The following is a 14,938-nucleotide window of genomic DNA, read 5'->3' as shown; positions in this document are numbered from 1 at the left end:
TGTGCAGAGAAGAAACAAAGGCAAATTAACTGCAAAAGACTTGAGAAGAATTAAACATGAAAATACCAGGAACCCATTATTCTCCAGTGCCACCATATTCCAGAATTTCAACTGCCCTGGAGTGTCCAGAAGTACATGGTGTTCAGTGCTCAGAGATATGGCCAAGGTAAGGAAGGCTGAAACATGACCACAACTGAACAAAACTCACAAGTTGCAATGTCAGAATTGGGCCAAGAAATAACAGAAGACAGATTTTTCAAAAGTTTGATGTCTGGATAGACCAATAACCAGCCAGCCGATAATTGGCCGAGCCGATCGGTCTATCCCTTGATGGACCAGATGGTTGGACCCGTGGCTGGATCACTAGTGGACACATAGCACCACTCCAAGTCAGACTCCATCAAGGTGGAGGAGGGGTACTGGTATGGGCTGCTATTTTTAAGGATGAACTATTGGACCTTTTCAAGTTGAAGATGGACTTAAAATCAACTCCCAAACCAACTGCCAGCTTTCCAAAGATGCTTTCTTCAAGGAGAGAGAAAGGAAAAAGTTTGCATTCTTTGGGAAGGCAATGATTTTAATGCAGGACAATGCTCCATCACATGCATCAAGTATTCCACAGCTGGGCTAGACACCAAAGGCTTCTAAGATGATGTCAGAGTGTTCCATGATGCATATTATAAAATGGCCGACACATATCCAAAATGTCCTTGTAACTATCTGATCTTAATGTAACTGCTTTTCAAAATGGCCAACGCACACCCAAAATGTCCGTGTGTTTGACACAACCATACGATCTTTTTATAGGTGTCTAATTGATAAAACCAAAGTGTTTGCATCTATTTAGACAGCATGATGAAACACTGATTTGTTGCGTGACACGCAGACATGCACTATAAAACTTTTACATACCGCCTTGAATGCAGTGTGAGCACGACACCCATCTATAAACGCTTCTCACTTCACTTTGCAGCCAATCACATAGCCACTGATTCACGACAGGCTAAGGACCGTCCACATGGGGCTGGCCTAGATGCAGAAATAAAAGGTAGCATAGGAAGAAAATCTAAGCTCTTTCTTCCAGATGTTGCATGTGATCTGTTAGAAAGACCCCAGCACTGCTAGATGACTCTCTAATCAGTGAAGGCACCTTTTCAATAAATCTAAACTTTGAAGTCCGTTTCATGTCTAATTCATTTTAAGATCACTCACCACATAAAAGAACCTAACAATGACATGACCCCCTTCCTCGCCAGACTTAAAAACAATTGAGAACTTGTGGGCCCTTCTTAAACGTGGGCTTTACAATGAGGGAAAACAATACACCTCTTTGAAGAGCATTTGGGAAGATTTGGTTTCTGCTGCACAAAATGTTGATCATCGACAGTTCAAGAAACTAACAGACTCCATGGATAGAAAACTCATGACCGTTACTGAAAAGAAGGGTGGCTATATTGAACACTGAATATTTTTTGAAATCACAAAAGTGTGGGAAAAATAACCCTAACCCTTAGTTGCATAATAATCCTGCACACTAGCACCTGCCTAATAATTGCGCACACAAACAGTACCAGTAAAAATGGGAAAGTGTGTCCAAATTTTTGAGTGGTAGTGTATATTCCCCTGAGAAATCCACAGTTCATTTTTCCTTTACTAAGCATTCAGGTTTGAGGTTTATTAACATTTTGGATTGACTGAGAGCACTGTAGGGCAGCACAGTGGCTTAGTGTTTAATTGAATTAGCAGGTTTAGAAAATGAATGTATAAGAACGCTGTATTTGTTCAACAGTAAAATTAATCCTCAGGAATACAACTTGGGGCAGTTTGGTGGTCTGTTGGTTTGCATGGTTGCCTCACAGACAGAAGGTCCCAAGTTTGCTTCCGACTTGGTCCTTTTGGTGTGGAGTTTGCATGTTTCTCCCGTGTTTGTGTGGTTCCCTCTGATTGCTCCAGCTTCTTCTTACATCCAAAGACATGTAAGTTAATTGAATTGATGACTTTAAATTGACCATAGGTGAGAGTGTGAATGTGTTTGTGTATATGTCACCCTGCGATGGACTGGTGACCTGTCCATTGTGTACCCCACCTTTTGACCATGACCACTGGGATAGGCTCCAGCCTAAATATTCACCATAAACAGTAGTTGCATGAATAGGCAGCTGCTCCCCAAATGACACAGATGATATACACTTGTGTTCAAAATAATAGCAGTGTGTTTAAAAAAAAAACCCATGAAGCTCAAAATCCTTAAAATAACTTTTATTTCCACACACGCAAATTCATTGGGAACACTGCAGATTCTATTCCAAATCAAAACATGAAGAAAAAAATTATCAAATTTGTTATTAATTTACAGAAAATGAAGAAAAATTAATATTAGGCTGTTCAAAAAAACAAAACAACAATAACAGTGTCTATAGCTTTCTTTCTTTCATTTCACAGAAACCGTGGTTATACAACTAAATAGTAATAGAGTGATTCACAGGAACGTTAAATGTTCAAGCATTTTTCAGTTTATAGAGTAAATACTTGAGTTTATAAAGGAAAAATGCAGACACTGCTGTTTTTTGAACAGCCTAACATTCCTTTTTCTTCACTTTCTGTAAAGTAACAAATTTGATATAGTTTTCTTCGTTTTGATGTGGAATAGAATGTGCAGTGTTCCCAATGCATTTTATGAAAATAAAAGCTATTATAACACTTTGAGCTTTTCACACTTTTTTAAATACAATGGTGTTATTTTTGACACAACTGTATGATTGAATCTTTGCTAGTCATAATCTCATTCAACTGGATTTTAGAATACTGTGGATCAAAACATGACACACTTTCTGGCACTTTTTCAGGATCCTTTTGCATGGAACAGCTGAAAAAAAAAACCAATATGATGATTTGATCATAAACTGCACTGTTGTGTGTTGCAAAATAGCCAGCTTTGTTGTGCTTTTACAGATCAATACAGATCATTTGAGGGTTTGCAAGCAGAGGAGTGTGGGATACTGAATGGCTGTGAGAACGGACGGTGTGTGCGGGTTCAAGAGGGATACACCTGCGACTGCTTCGATGGCTACACCTTAGATCTGTCCCGCATGGCCTGCATTGGTAAGGTGGTAACTTTAATACCCTGAAAGAGAAAATTGCACAATATGAAGTCTATATTCTCTAAAAACGTATTGTCTGTCCACAGATGTGAATGAGTGCTCAGAGCTCAACAGCCGGATGTCACTTTGTAAAAATGCCAAATGTATCAACACGGTGGGTTCGTACCAGTGTGTGTGTCTGCCGGGCTTCACTGCCTCCGACAAACCCAACTACTGTGTGGAGTCAAAAACAAACCACACATCAACACATGCACAGTGACCACCAGCGGATACTAGGGGGCGACAAAAGAGCATAAATCCACACACATGGGTTCATATTAAATATATTGTTGAGGATGCCTGCATGACTGACTGGTTTCCAGATTCCCAGTAACGGTCAGTGTACACGCTTTTTTTGTTAAAGGGAATGATAGCATTCCCAAATCCCAAAGGCTGTATAAATTCTAATTAACATTCAGTATTGATATTCTAGATTGAACATCAGCATTGTAAAACTAAATCCTAAATCATCCTTGACTTTAAAGTGGCTTTAAATGAAACCTCGCGAAAAACTTCTCCGTGCAATAAGCTAACTCCTCAGAACGGAACAGGTATTAGGTCATTTCCTTAATATTGACATACTATGGTAATTTCTTATTTTCCCTCCTCACATTAGTTATGAATGCCTGATATATTTTCATTTCAAATCACACTGTGTGCACAAATTAAGTTTAGGTTTCCTCAAACTCATCATGGTCATCAGAGTCGGTCAGCTTGGAAAAAGCTACCACAACTGTGTCAGTACAGAAGTAGGTACACATTAATCCATTCCCTGAATTTAACTGGATTGTGTTTATTCCTAAATTCATGTCTTGTTTGGTCATGTATTTTTGCTGTTGTTGTTTCAATTCTCATTCAATCTTTGCAGACCGGCTATGGCTCAAAATGATTTTATTGGAAGAATTTCTTATTTTTTAATTGATGTCTATAAATTATTAATCCCAAGGATAAATTATTCAAATGAAAACTGTTACTAATTTCTTGGGTTTGGGTAATGGTGAGAATAAGACTTACTGGTCGGTAAAGGTGGTTACAGAAAAGTTTTTTTGAAGAAAAGTTGAACCGGTTATATGCTTCCTGTTTTCACATAATGGTGTTTGTTTAGAGCAGTGGTTGTTCATGTCCTCTCAAATTACAGCGGGAACATTCCAAGTGAATTCAGTGCCTTGACATCCCATAATGTTTATAAATAAATAGTAAATGGACTGCAATTATATAGCACTTTTCCATCTGCATCAGGTGCTCAAAGCACTTTACGCATCAATGCCTCACATTCACCCCGATGTCAGGCTGCTGCCATGCAAGGCGCCCACTACACACCGGGAGCAACTAGGGGATTAAGGACCTTGCCCAAGTGCCCTTAGTGATTTTCCAGTCAGGCTGGGATTTGAACTGAAGATCCTCTGGTCTCAAGCTAAGCACTTAACCACTAGAACATCACTCCCCCCTGTTTCACTCCACTGACAGCCAGAGTGCACCATTGGGGTTCCAAAGACAATGTAGCGTTACTAATTCTAAGGTTTTACAGGTATGGATGAAGGGATTACGTTTTCTGGTAGGACAACAAATTCTTTATGCAAATTTGTGTTATTCATGCCAAGGCAACTACAGTATTATTGTACTAGTTTAAAGTTTTATTTCTGCAGCTACATATATATACACACATTTTGTATACACTGTACACTCACCGATCACTTCTTTACGTACACCTTGCTAATACTGGATTGGCCCTCTTTTCTTTCAAAACTTTAACTGCCTTAATTCTTGCTGGCATAAACAGTCTTAGAGATTTTATTTCATGTGGACCAAATGGTATCACATTGCCACTATCTGCCTGAATTGTTGATACAAGGCAGGATGGATCCACACTTTAGTGTTGCTTGTTCTGAATGAAGGAGCATCAGTCACTCTATGTTTCATCATTCCTCTGTGGCCCCTACAATTGGCTGTGGATACATATCTCACTACAATGCTATGCTCAAAGTCACTAAACATCACCTTTATTACTTTTTTGAAGCTTGGTTCAACTTCAGCAGATCCTCTTGACCATGTCAGTGAGCCTAAAACTATTGAGTCTCATGCATATGATTGACTGATTAAATATTAACTTTAATTAATGAGTGCCTGTGGTAGCCTTGGTGGCTATCACACAGGTTTTTGAAATGTTTGAACATAACCACTCTTAAAAAATCTTAAAATAACGCTAAACAGTCTCTTTCATGGACCCCATTCACTGTCTCTTAGCCATCTTTGTCTCTCTCTCTTTTTCTTTAATGGCTAAATTCTGGTTGTGTGGAAATCTGATCATGTTATTTGCACAAGGAGCTTGTGTGCTTGTTTCCAAAACAGAAGGTTCCCAGTTCTAGACCAGCTGTGTCCATTCTCCATGTAATGTGTAGTTGTGTCAGGATGGACATCCAGCATAAAACTTCTATATCAGTTCCAATGTGGTGACCGAGAGCATAAAGGTAGAAACCAAAAGAAGTCCCATGGCTAATAAAATGGGTGTGTGTTTGTGTGTGTGTGAGATCAACAAAATTATATTTAGAACATGTTGCTTGATGCATCATCAATTCAAATTGGATACATCAATGAATCTGCTGAGGATTTTATTTTTTTCCCCCAAAATGAGTTTTCCTCTTTGGATGAATGCTGGTAATGCTAATGGGGTTTTGTTAGGAATTAAACATCATGAAATGTTAAGGCCTGAAAAGTACTTGGAATGTCCCCCACAATAGACCAGTGTGCCTTAAAAATGGCAGTACAGGGCCATCTACATCGGTTGTCACGAACCATGCTACCGGTAGATCATCTGTCAGCATGTTTTCCATCTCTCACTCGCTGCTTACTCCTGATTAACTAAGTCAGGTTTGCTCAGCCAATGGAGAGAGAGGAGACTCCTAACTTGACTTATGGTCACAGCTGACAGACTTGGAAAACATGCAGGGGAGGTGTGCTCCAGAAGCAGGTTTAGTGACCCCTGGTGTGGATACTTGAGCATTTTAACACAAAACTCATGGATGTGTCCTCAGAACGTCTGACATAATGATATTCTCTTTGACTGTTGAAGGTCACTAAAGGTGCGTTTACACATAAGCAAGACGTTACGAATGTCATTTTTCTGTCATTCGTGACACATTCCTGACATTTTTCTGTCATTCGTGACACATTCCTGACATTCTTAATGTGACTTAACGCATCTGTATAGGTTTCTTAATAGTGTTTGTTGGTGCGTGATATTCTTGATATTCGTGGAGCATGTTTTTGCCTGTCAAAAAATCTTCCACGAATGTCACACACCACCCTCATTTCGTCTCACGTCGTGGAGATCGCAACTGAGCGTATTGATCCGTCTTGATGAGTAGTGATCCTTAATAGAACGTGACAACGTTCGTAGTGGTTCCTGTGATGGTTGTTGGAGCCCAAACTGTCACGCGTTATTACGAAGTGACACGGAAACTGCCGAGTTTTGACACGACTTGTAACGCGGCATCACATTTCACGGCGCGCCACGACGAATCAGTTGTCTGTCACGTGCGCACAATTAAACTCGGCTCCAAGTGTCGTTACACAGTTCCTGCTGAAGCTCCTCAGGACGCTACTGCAGGTGTTCCACCTGCTGTTGTAACTGATGAGCGGGAGAACGACTCTGAGCCAGAGGAACCAGGGGAGCGAGAGGAGACTCATGTGCAGCCAAACATCTCTGCACCTCCTCCAGTCCAACGGAGGAAGAAGCGCGCGCGCAATTAAACCCTGCTGCATCGCATTCAGTTTGATTGCTGACACCAAGTCGACTAAAAGACTAATTTCAGTGCTCTTCAGCGCGCTCCTGCAGGTGTTCCACCTGCTACATGTGCCTGATGTTTGGGAAAATGCGCGAGACGAGACCCGCATGAAGCCACACATCTGGCTCTGTCCTCCTCCTCTCTGCGCCACTCCATGGCACAGAGCCCAACTACGCATGCAGTCACAAAGTTCTTCTGAAAAACTGGAGCAATCTGAATTCAGTTGGATGAATATGGGTGTGTGTGTGGAGACAATTCATCTCGTTCACAACGTGACAGAACTTAACGATGTGCTGTTACGCGCTATACCACGCAACAATGCGGAACACTATTCTTGACCGTGCGTAATGGTTCCTGATAATTATCCAGCAGCACGTGCCATTAATCGTAACGTGTGGTAACAGGTTGCAGCAGTTCCTGAGGACACCTGACGCCTCTGCCCCGAATAATCAATCACATTCGTGATCAGCGGCCAAGAATGTGTACTTCGTGGAATTCATGACTTGTCGTCGTTATGTGTAAACGCAGCATAAGCTCACAGAAAGGTTCTCATAGCTTACATACAGGACTTACCACCATAGCTAAACGCTCAACACTGGCAGCCATGTTTACACTGACATAACATTTACTATTTTTCAGAATTTGAATGTGTGCTGTGGCTTTCAGGTATCTTTGTTGGTCATGTTGTTGTTCTATGAAAATTCTTCATGAGGTAATTTTAGTAGCACTGGCACTGGTCGTCATTTTAAGGTACTAAAAAAGTGTCAGAGTAATGCATTTTTAAAAAAAAAAATAGACGTTGCCCTTTTTACCTATTTATCAGAAGAGGAATTATAAACAATGAATGATAGTTAAAAAAAATTGAAAGGTTTTTTCAGATCACAACCTAATCAAACCAGAGATGCGGCCTCATATACAGTACAGAAAAATGTAGAGCACTGTGCTCGTGGTGCGCAAACCTCCACCAACACTAGTTTCTAATTCCAGGTCAAAGTCCTGTTAGAATTGCCTTTCATAAGCTCAGTTAGATGTGATCAAATGTCAGGTGTATGTACTGAGTTCATGCACTTGAATCAAAGTTTTTTGTGGTGTTGTCAGATTTTTTTATTTTTACAACTTTTTCGGTTTCTGAATTCTTTTTCAGATCATTTTCACAGAACATTGGTTGTCTCTGCTATGCACAATTTGTCATTGCTTTTTGCCACTTGGTTTCCAACCGATAACTGGAAGACAGACAAACAGGCATTAAATTAGAACCTCCATCCAATTTTGGTAGTGTAGGTAAATCCATAACAGAAAAATGAGAGTGAATGAGGCCCTTTTGATTGAGATATAATGTGAAATGTACACCAAATGGACTTTTCAATATTCAACTCAAATGTCCACAAAATTCCAGCCCAGTCTCACGTTTTTTTTTTTTGTTTTGTTTTTGTTTTTTTTTTTGTGCTCCCATGACGAAATGAGTCAAATTTTCATGACAGGGTTTTTTTTAACTCATTATTCCTAACTCTGCTCCTATCCCGACCCAAACCTTATCCATACTCTTTCCCCCACCCTAACCATAACCCTCCCCGACCCCCCGCTTCACTTTTAATTTCGTGCAGCCATCACGGAATGAATTAGAATGAATTTGTGCTGCCATGACAAAAATGAAGCACTTTTCGTCACAATATCATGAACCAATAGATTAATGTATATTTCGTGCTGCTGAATCATGACTTGCCGTGAGACCAGGTTGCAAAATACACAATCCCGATCAGATCCGGATCAAACTTTGTCAGGTGGTAGTGAGTGCCAGTCTGCACCTCACTTTCAAATATGAGAGTGATTGGGGCAGTTTGATTAAGATATAATGCAAAATATACATTAAATGGGGTTTTCAAGGTTAAATGTAAATGGCCACAAAATCTGTAATTCGGATCAGACCCAGATCAAACTTTGTCAGTCGATAAAGGATACCATCCTATATAATGCTCTCAAATATGATTATGAATTTCTGAAAATTCATTCAGTATTAAGGGCCCCTTCACACATAGTACGGATAAGTACAAATCAGGGCAAATCACGGCGGAACAGCTCGTATGAGTGATCCACGAAAACATCGAGCCAATGGGCAGGTGTGAACATTCCTGCTGCGACGGTTTTGTGAATGCAACGGTCTAGTGCTCGAGTGTGCACAAAGCCATCACAGCGGGAACACAATGTGAGCAGCTGGAGCATATGTAACCACATCGCGCAGCTGCTGTGAAGAAAAAAAAAATACATGCCACCAACAGGATTTAAACCTGCAATTTACAAAAGCTCTGATTGCTGGTGCGTTACCATCGCTGGCCTGTAAAAGGTGTGGAAAAATGCCTGAAATCAACAAGGAGATGGACATATTTAAAAAAAATGAAACCACACACCATAAAAAACACTGTATTTTATTGAATCCCTCTTATCAAGTGAGCAATACAAGTATGAACCATCTATTCCTCTGTAGATGACCCATGGTCACAGATGTACAGTCATGTAAAGACATGAATGACAAGCAGGGCGCTCTTATCATGTCCACATCTGCTGAACCCTTGTGTTTTGCGGACAGCACGCCGCAGGACAGACACCGTGTCATATGGAACAGAGCTCACGTGGGTGACATGACATTCAGATCGCCCACTGCATGTTATGATCTGACGGTCCGTATCACCTGGGGCAGTCTGTCAATGTGCGCAGTCTCCATCCTGTCGCAAAAGCGATATATGTTTTATGTATATCCACGTGAGGACAGCAAGCGCAAACACGAGCGTGTCCGTCAAAACATGGTATGTGTTCTACAGCTGTGACATCCAGGACCAGAGATGTCAACAGCTGCTGCTTGCGCTTGCGAACCACACACAGCCATGTGTTGGGGGGGGGGGGGGGAACACACGCACACATGTTGTGGGGGGAGCCGACACTCTGGCATGCAACGTGTACTTGGCAACTTCACAGTCGTGGGGGCACTTAGATAAATTTCACATCCAGCTTGAAAGTGATTGTCTGCTGACTGTTTTCGTGCTAACAGCATGGATGGCCACGTTTTTTAAGTGCCAATTGAGCAGTGTTAGTTGTGCGTGCGTGTCACCTGGAATTTGGCCGAGGCCTGCCGCGAGAGGGATCAAATGGGCTCTCACAGGGCACACTCTGTCTTTCAGCCGTTGGTGTGCGCAAATAGTTGTAGCAACAGGTGGCACTGGAGGTAGCTCTGATTTTTCACAATTGGCATGCAATTCCTCCTTTGTTTAAGTTCCAGTCAACTTAAATCGTGTTATGTGTGAAGGGGCCCTGAAGGATAGAGACTTTTCCAATTTTCCCAAATTTTTCCTGACTTTGACCTTTGACTTTGAAAACTCAATCAGTTCTTGGTTATCACTCAATATATGAATCCTCTGTTAAAAAAAAACAACAACAATGACAACAACAAAAGAATTATAATGATATAAGAAAAATTGTTGGTTGTAGGCTGTTCACAAACAGACAAACAAAAACTAACAGGGGTGAAAACATAAATTGGCGGAGATAACAAACTCACAACAAAGACAGAGCTTGTCTGCAATTACCTACATTCGTATGATGTCTCCATTTCACTCTGCGGTATCAAGTGCGTCATCGGCATAACTGCTGTGACATCACCACCAAGCCAAGCAAGATATTCTTATATTGTGATGGCTGAACGCTGATCCCAACCCCTGTTGTGTCATTTTTATTTCTCCCCATATGGTGCATCCAGAAAGTATTCTTGGCGTTTCACTTTTTCCACATTTTACAGCCTTATTCCAAAATAGAGTAAATTAATTTATTCCCCCTCAAAATTCTATTCACAACACCTCATAATGACAACATTTTGCAAATTTATTTAAACAAAAACTAAGAAATCACATGTACATAGATATTCACACCCAATATTTGTTAATGCACCTTTGGCAGCAATTACAGCCTCAAGTCGTCTTGAATATGATGCTACAAACTTGGTGCACCTATCTTTGGGGAGTTTTGCCCATTTCTCTTTGCAGCACCTGTCAAGCTCCATCAGGTTGGATGGAGAGCATTGGTGCACAGACATTTTCAGATCTCTCCAGAGATGTTCAGTTGGATTCAGGTCTGGGCTCTGGCTGGGCCACTCAAGGACATTCACAGAGTTGTCCTGAAGCCACTCTTTTGATATGTTAGCTGTGTGCTTTGGGTCACTGTCTTGTTGAAAGATAACTGTCGCCCCAGTCTGAAGTCAAGAGTGCTCTGGAGCAGGTTTTCATCCATAATGTCTCTGTTCATTGCTGCATTCATCTTTCCATCAATCCTGACTAGTCTCCCAGTTCCTGCTGCTGAAAAACATCCCCACAGCATGATGCTGCCACCACCATGCTTCACTGTAGGGATGGTGCCTGGTTTCCCCCAAACATGACACCTGGCATTCACACCAAAGACTTCAGTCTTTGTCTCATCAGATCAGAGAATTTTCATCTGTTTAGGAATAAGGCTGTAACATAATGAAATGTGGAAAGAGTGATACACTGTGAATACTTTCTGGATGCACTGTACATACACACAGTACACGAGTGTGTGTACATTAACAATGGCTGCCATATCACAGCCGGTGTCAGTTGTTTTGTTAAAAGCAAGTATTTTTTTCCATTTATGATGCTCTCAATCCAGATTTTGGCAGGTAAAATAGCCAGATGAGCTGAGGGTGAAGCTTGGTTGTTTTATCATATGATTCAGTGGCAGTTATGCAACATAAGCTGAGCTTTAGTCATTATGCAGAACAATAACTGAACCAAATAAGTCCTCATGAAATCATTTCATTTTTGGTTGTGTAATTGCAGGATCACTTGTGTTGTAACCACAGTGGTTTATCTTTTCCCACTATCTGACTTTGTAGACACCAACATTTTGATGAACAAATACTTTATAGATGTTAGCTATATTTCCCTCTCGTAGAAGTCTATATTAAACATTAACAGCTTGTTTCATCAGAGGTTCACTGTTTTGATGCCCCCTACTATTCAATCATACATGATTGAACAGTAGGGGGCAACAGTGAGGTATCTGATAACTAATCTGTGATCTTTTGGACAAATTATGAATTAATGCCACCTTCTAAAATATAGTTTCAGCTTCTGGTTTTAAATTTTTTAAGTACTCAGTGTTGTAATTGATGGACTGTTAAATTTGAAATGAAACCTGCACATTTGGACAAATTTTGTCCGGGTCCTCAGATAGACACTGGCACCTTTGCTGTGCATGTCCTTAAAATAACCACACACACACACACACACACACACACACACACACACACACACACACACACACACACACACACACACACACACACTTGTACTTAATCAAAGCCCATATAATCTGCACTGTTTATGATACACACTAAATGATACAAAATAATAAAATACTTGAGATGAAGATTCAACTTAATCTGCTCTGTGGTGCAAATGTGTGGAGTAGAAACACAGAATTGTATAATATGTATGTTTGTTACTTTTTTGTTTGTTTCTTACTGTTTTGAAAATGAGTTTTTATGTTGGCCATTTTTACTCATTTAATGTATCGACAAACCCCATGGACTTTGTGCTGGGGGATCCCGTTGTATTTTCTTCCCAGTCATTCTGAGTGTGGATATTTAATTGTATGAAGAGGTCGGCTGTCTTTTCCCTCTCTTCTTCCATCACCATCGTCTGCCTTAAGGAAAAGCTTCATTCTTCACAGCAACATCACTAAAATATGCACATTTGGCTTTTCTGAAAAAAAAAGTATCTATTGTTACATTTTTGGATTAAGCTTTTATTTGGGGGGTTGATTGTAAGGATAAAAAAAAAACTATAATTAAACTACTTCTCCTGGGGTGTTTGACAATGGAAAGTTTTATTTATTTTAGGAAGAGCAAAAGGTATTTTTGTTACCTGGTATTTATTCTTTCCTTCCTTCTACCTGGTGCCCTGGTTTGTGACCCTCCCTGTGGTTATGCCTTTACACGATGCGTTCATTCTGTCAAATAACTAAAATTAATTATTCTGTTGTTTTTCATAGTGCTCTTATTTGTGTTTCACTGCAAAGTCTTGCCAGGTTGCAAAGCTGCTACAGGACAGCGATGGGAGACAATCTTGTGTACATTTAAAGAGAAGAGTGGAGAAAACAGCTGATGTATTTGTAATTTGTACATGAATAAATAGCTTTTTTCTATAAATTCATATTACATTCAATGTACATTGAATCATTTGGTAATAAACCACAAATTGATATATACTCTGTCCTGTCTCTTTTGTGTGCTTAATTTTGTTATTGATGTAGTGCAATATGAACACAAACAGACTGTTATACAGTTGTGGTTGGAAGTTTACATATCATGAATGTCATGGTAAATTGTGGATTTTAATGATTTCTTTGAATTGTTCTTTTGCTTGGGTGGAATGATTGTACATCATACATCATTAATGGCCTTAAACAACAAGAATTGGTGAACAAAATTGAATTTATTTTGGATCTTCCATAAGCCACACAGGCTCAAATATATACATACACCTGCACTAACATTTGGTTAAGCTCCACCTTGATCAGATGCTTTTGGTAGCCATCAACAAGCTTTTGGCATGAATGTAATTTAATAATTCAAGTGAACATATACATACACTTAAATTATACATATTAAGTTATACCACCATATAAAATTACAGTGGTGCAAAAAAAGTATTTAGTCAGAGCCTGATTGTGCAGGTTATCTTTCTTAGAAAGATGAGAGAGGTCTGTAATTCTCATCATAGGTACACTTCAACTGTGAGAGACAAAATGAGAAAAAAAAAAATCCAGGAAATCACATTCTAGAATTTTTAAAGAATTTATTTGTAAATTATGGTGGAAAATAAGTATTTGGTCAATAATAAAAGTTCAACTCAATACATTGTAACATAATCTTTGTTGGCAATGACAGAGGTCAAACGTTTCCTGTAAGTCTTCACCAGGTTTGCACACACTGTATCTGGTATTTTGGCCCATTCCTCCATGCAGATCTCCTCTAGAGCAGTGATGTTTTGGGGCTAAGCTAAGGTGACTTGGCTGTTGACTGTTGTTGGTTATAGAACTTACAAACAAAATGATCGCTGTGTTTTTCCTCAAAATATTATGACCTTTAAAAACATTCAGAAATATATCATTGTGGCTTCACTGTACACAGTCTTCTGTTTTCTTTGTCAGGGGTTATTTATTTAAGCTGAAGTTTTGATGGAAGTATGGGCTCAGATGTCACATGGAGGAACATTACCATCCATGTACTGTACTGTCCCGGCTTTATGGAGATCACTGCTCACACAAAAGCCACGTCATTTTTTACAAATTGTTAATGCGTCACATTTTATGAACACATTAGATTTTATTACACCACTTTCAAGCCCACAGAGGATTTTTTTTTCTTAATTCATCTTGTATCCTGCGGATGAAATAGAAGGTTTTACCCTTTCGACAAACAGATTAAAGAACTGTTTTATGTAAAAAGCAAACTATTCTGCTCTACAACATTAGAGCTGAAAACATGCTACATAGTGCAGCAGATAACAGACTATTTACAGACAAATCCTGCAAATGGTGATAGAAGCACCAAATTCAGCACAAATACTCCTTAGACATTACTCTTGAAAAAAATGATTGAATTTTCAGTCAGCAGCCGGGTAGAGGTCAATTGAAGAATTACACAACGTCAAAATTAAAAGATGCTACAATCATATTGAAAATTATACCATATTATGTGTCTCATCACAAAGATTCCTAAAAGCTATAGTTTGGACTATCTGTGAAACTGAATGTTACGGAGTTATGGGGTAAAAACAGAAAGAATTGTGACAAAGGACAATTCCAGTTTGTACAGGAGTCAAAAGTTAAAGTTGCTCTAATTTTTGTAAAAAAAAAAAAAAAAAAAGTGATGCAGATTATTGGTTGTGTTAATAGGGTTTTAAAAAGGAATAATTTGCACCATCATGCTTAGTAATCATATTG

At 39.6% G+C, this 14,938-nt stretch overlaps 1 protein-coding gene across 1 annotated transcript in view; it reads left to right on the top strand.

Moving 5' to 3' along the window:
• The window catches only part of ltbp1 (latent transforming growth factor beta binding protein 1), a 440,667-nt gene extending 436,217 nt beyond the window's left edge, over positions 1–4,450 (top strand). Inside the window, 2 exon segments of the mRNA XM_034184166.1 lie at positions 2,953–3,102; positions 3,188–4,450. Of these exon segments, the coding sequence (XP_034040057.1) occupies positions 2,953–3,102; positions 3,188–3,360 (323 nt within the window). The 3' untranslated portion in view covers positions 3,361–4,450.
• Positions 4,451–14,938: the final 10,488 nt, after the last annotated feature.

Source organism: Thalassophryne amazonica, chromosome 13, assembly GCF_902500255.1.
Source record: "Thalassophryne amazonica chromosome 13, fThaAma1.1, whole genome shotgun sequence".
Taxonomy (NCBI): domain Eukaryota; kingdom Metazoa; phylum Chordata; class Actinopteri; order Batrachoidiformes; family Batrachoididae; genus Thalassophryne; species Thalassophryne amazonica.
Note: the sequence above shows the minus strand (reverse complement) of the source record. Positions and strands in the feature narration are given on the sequence as shown.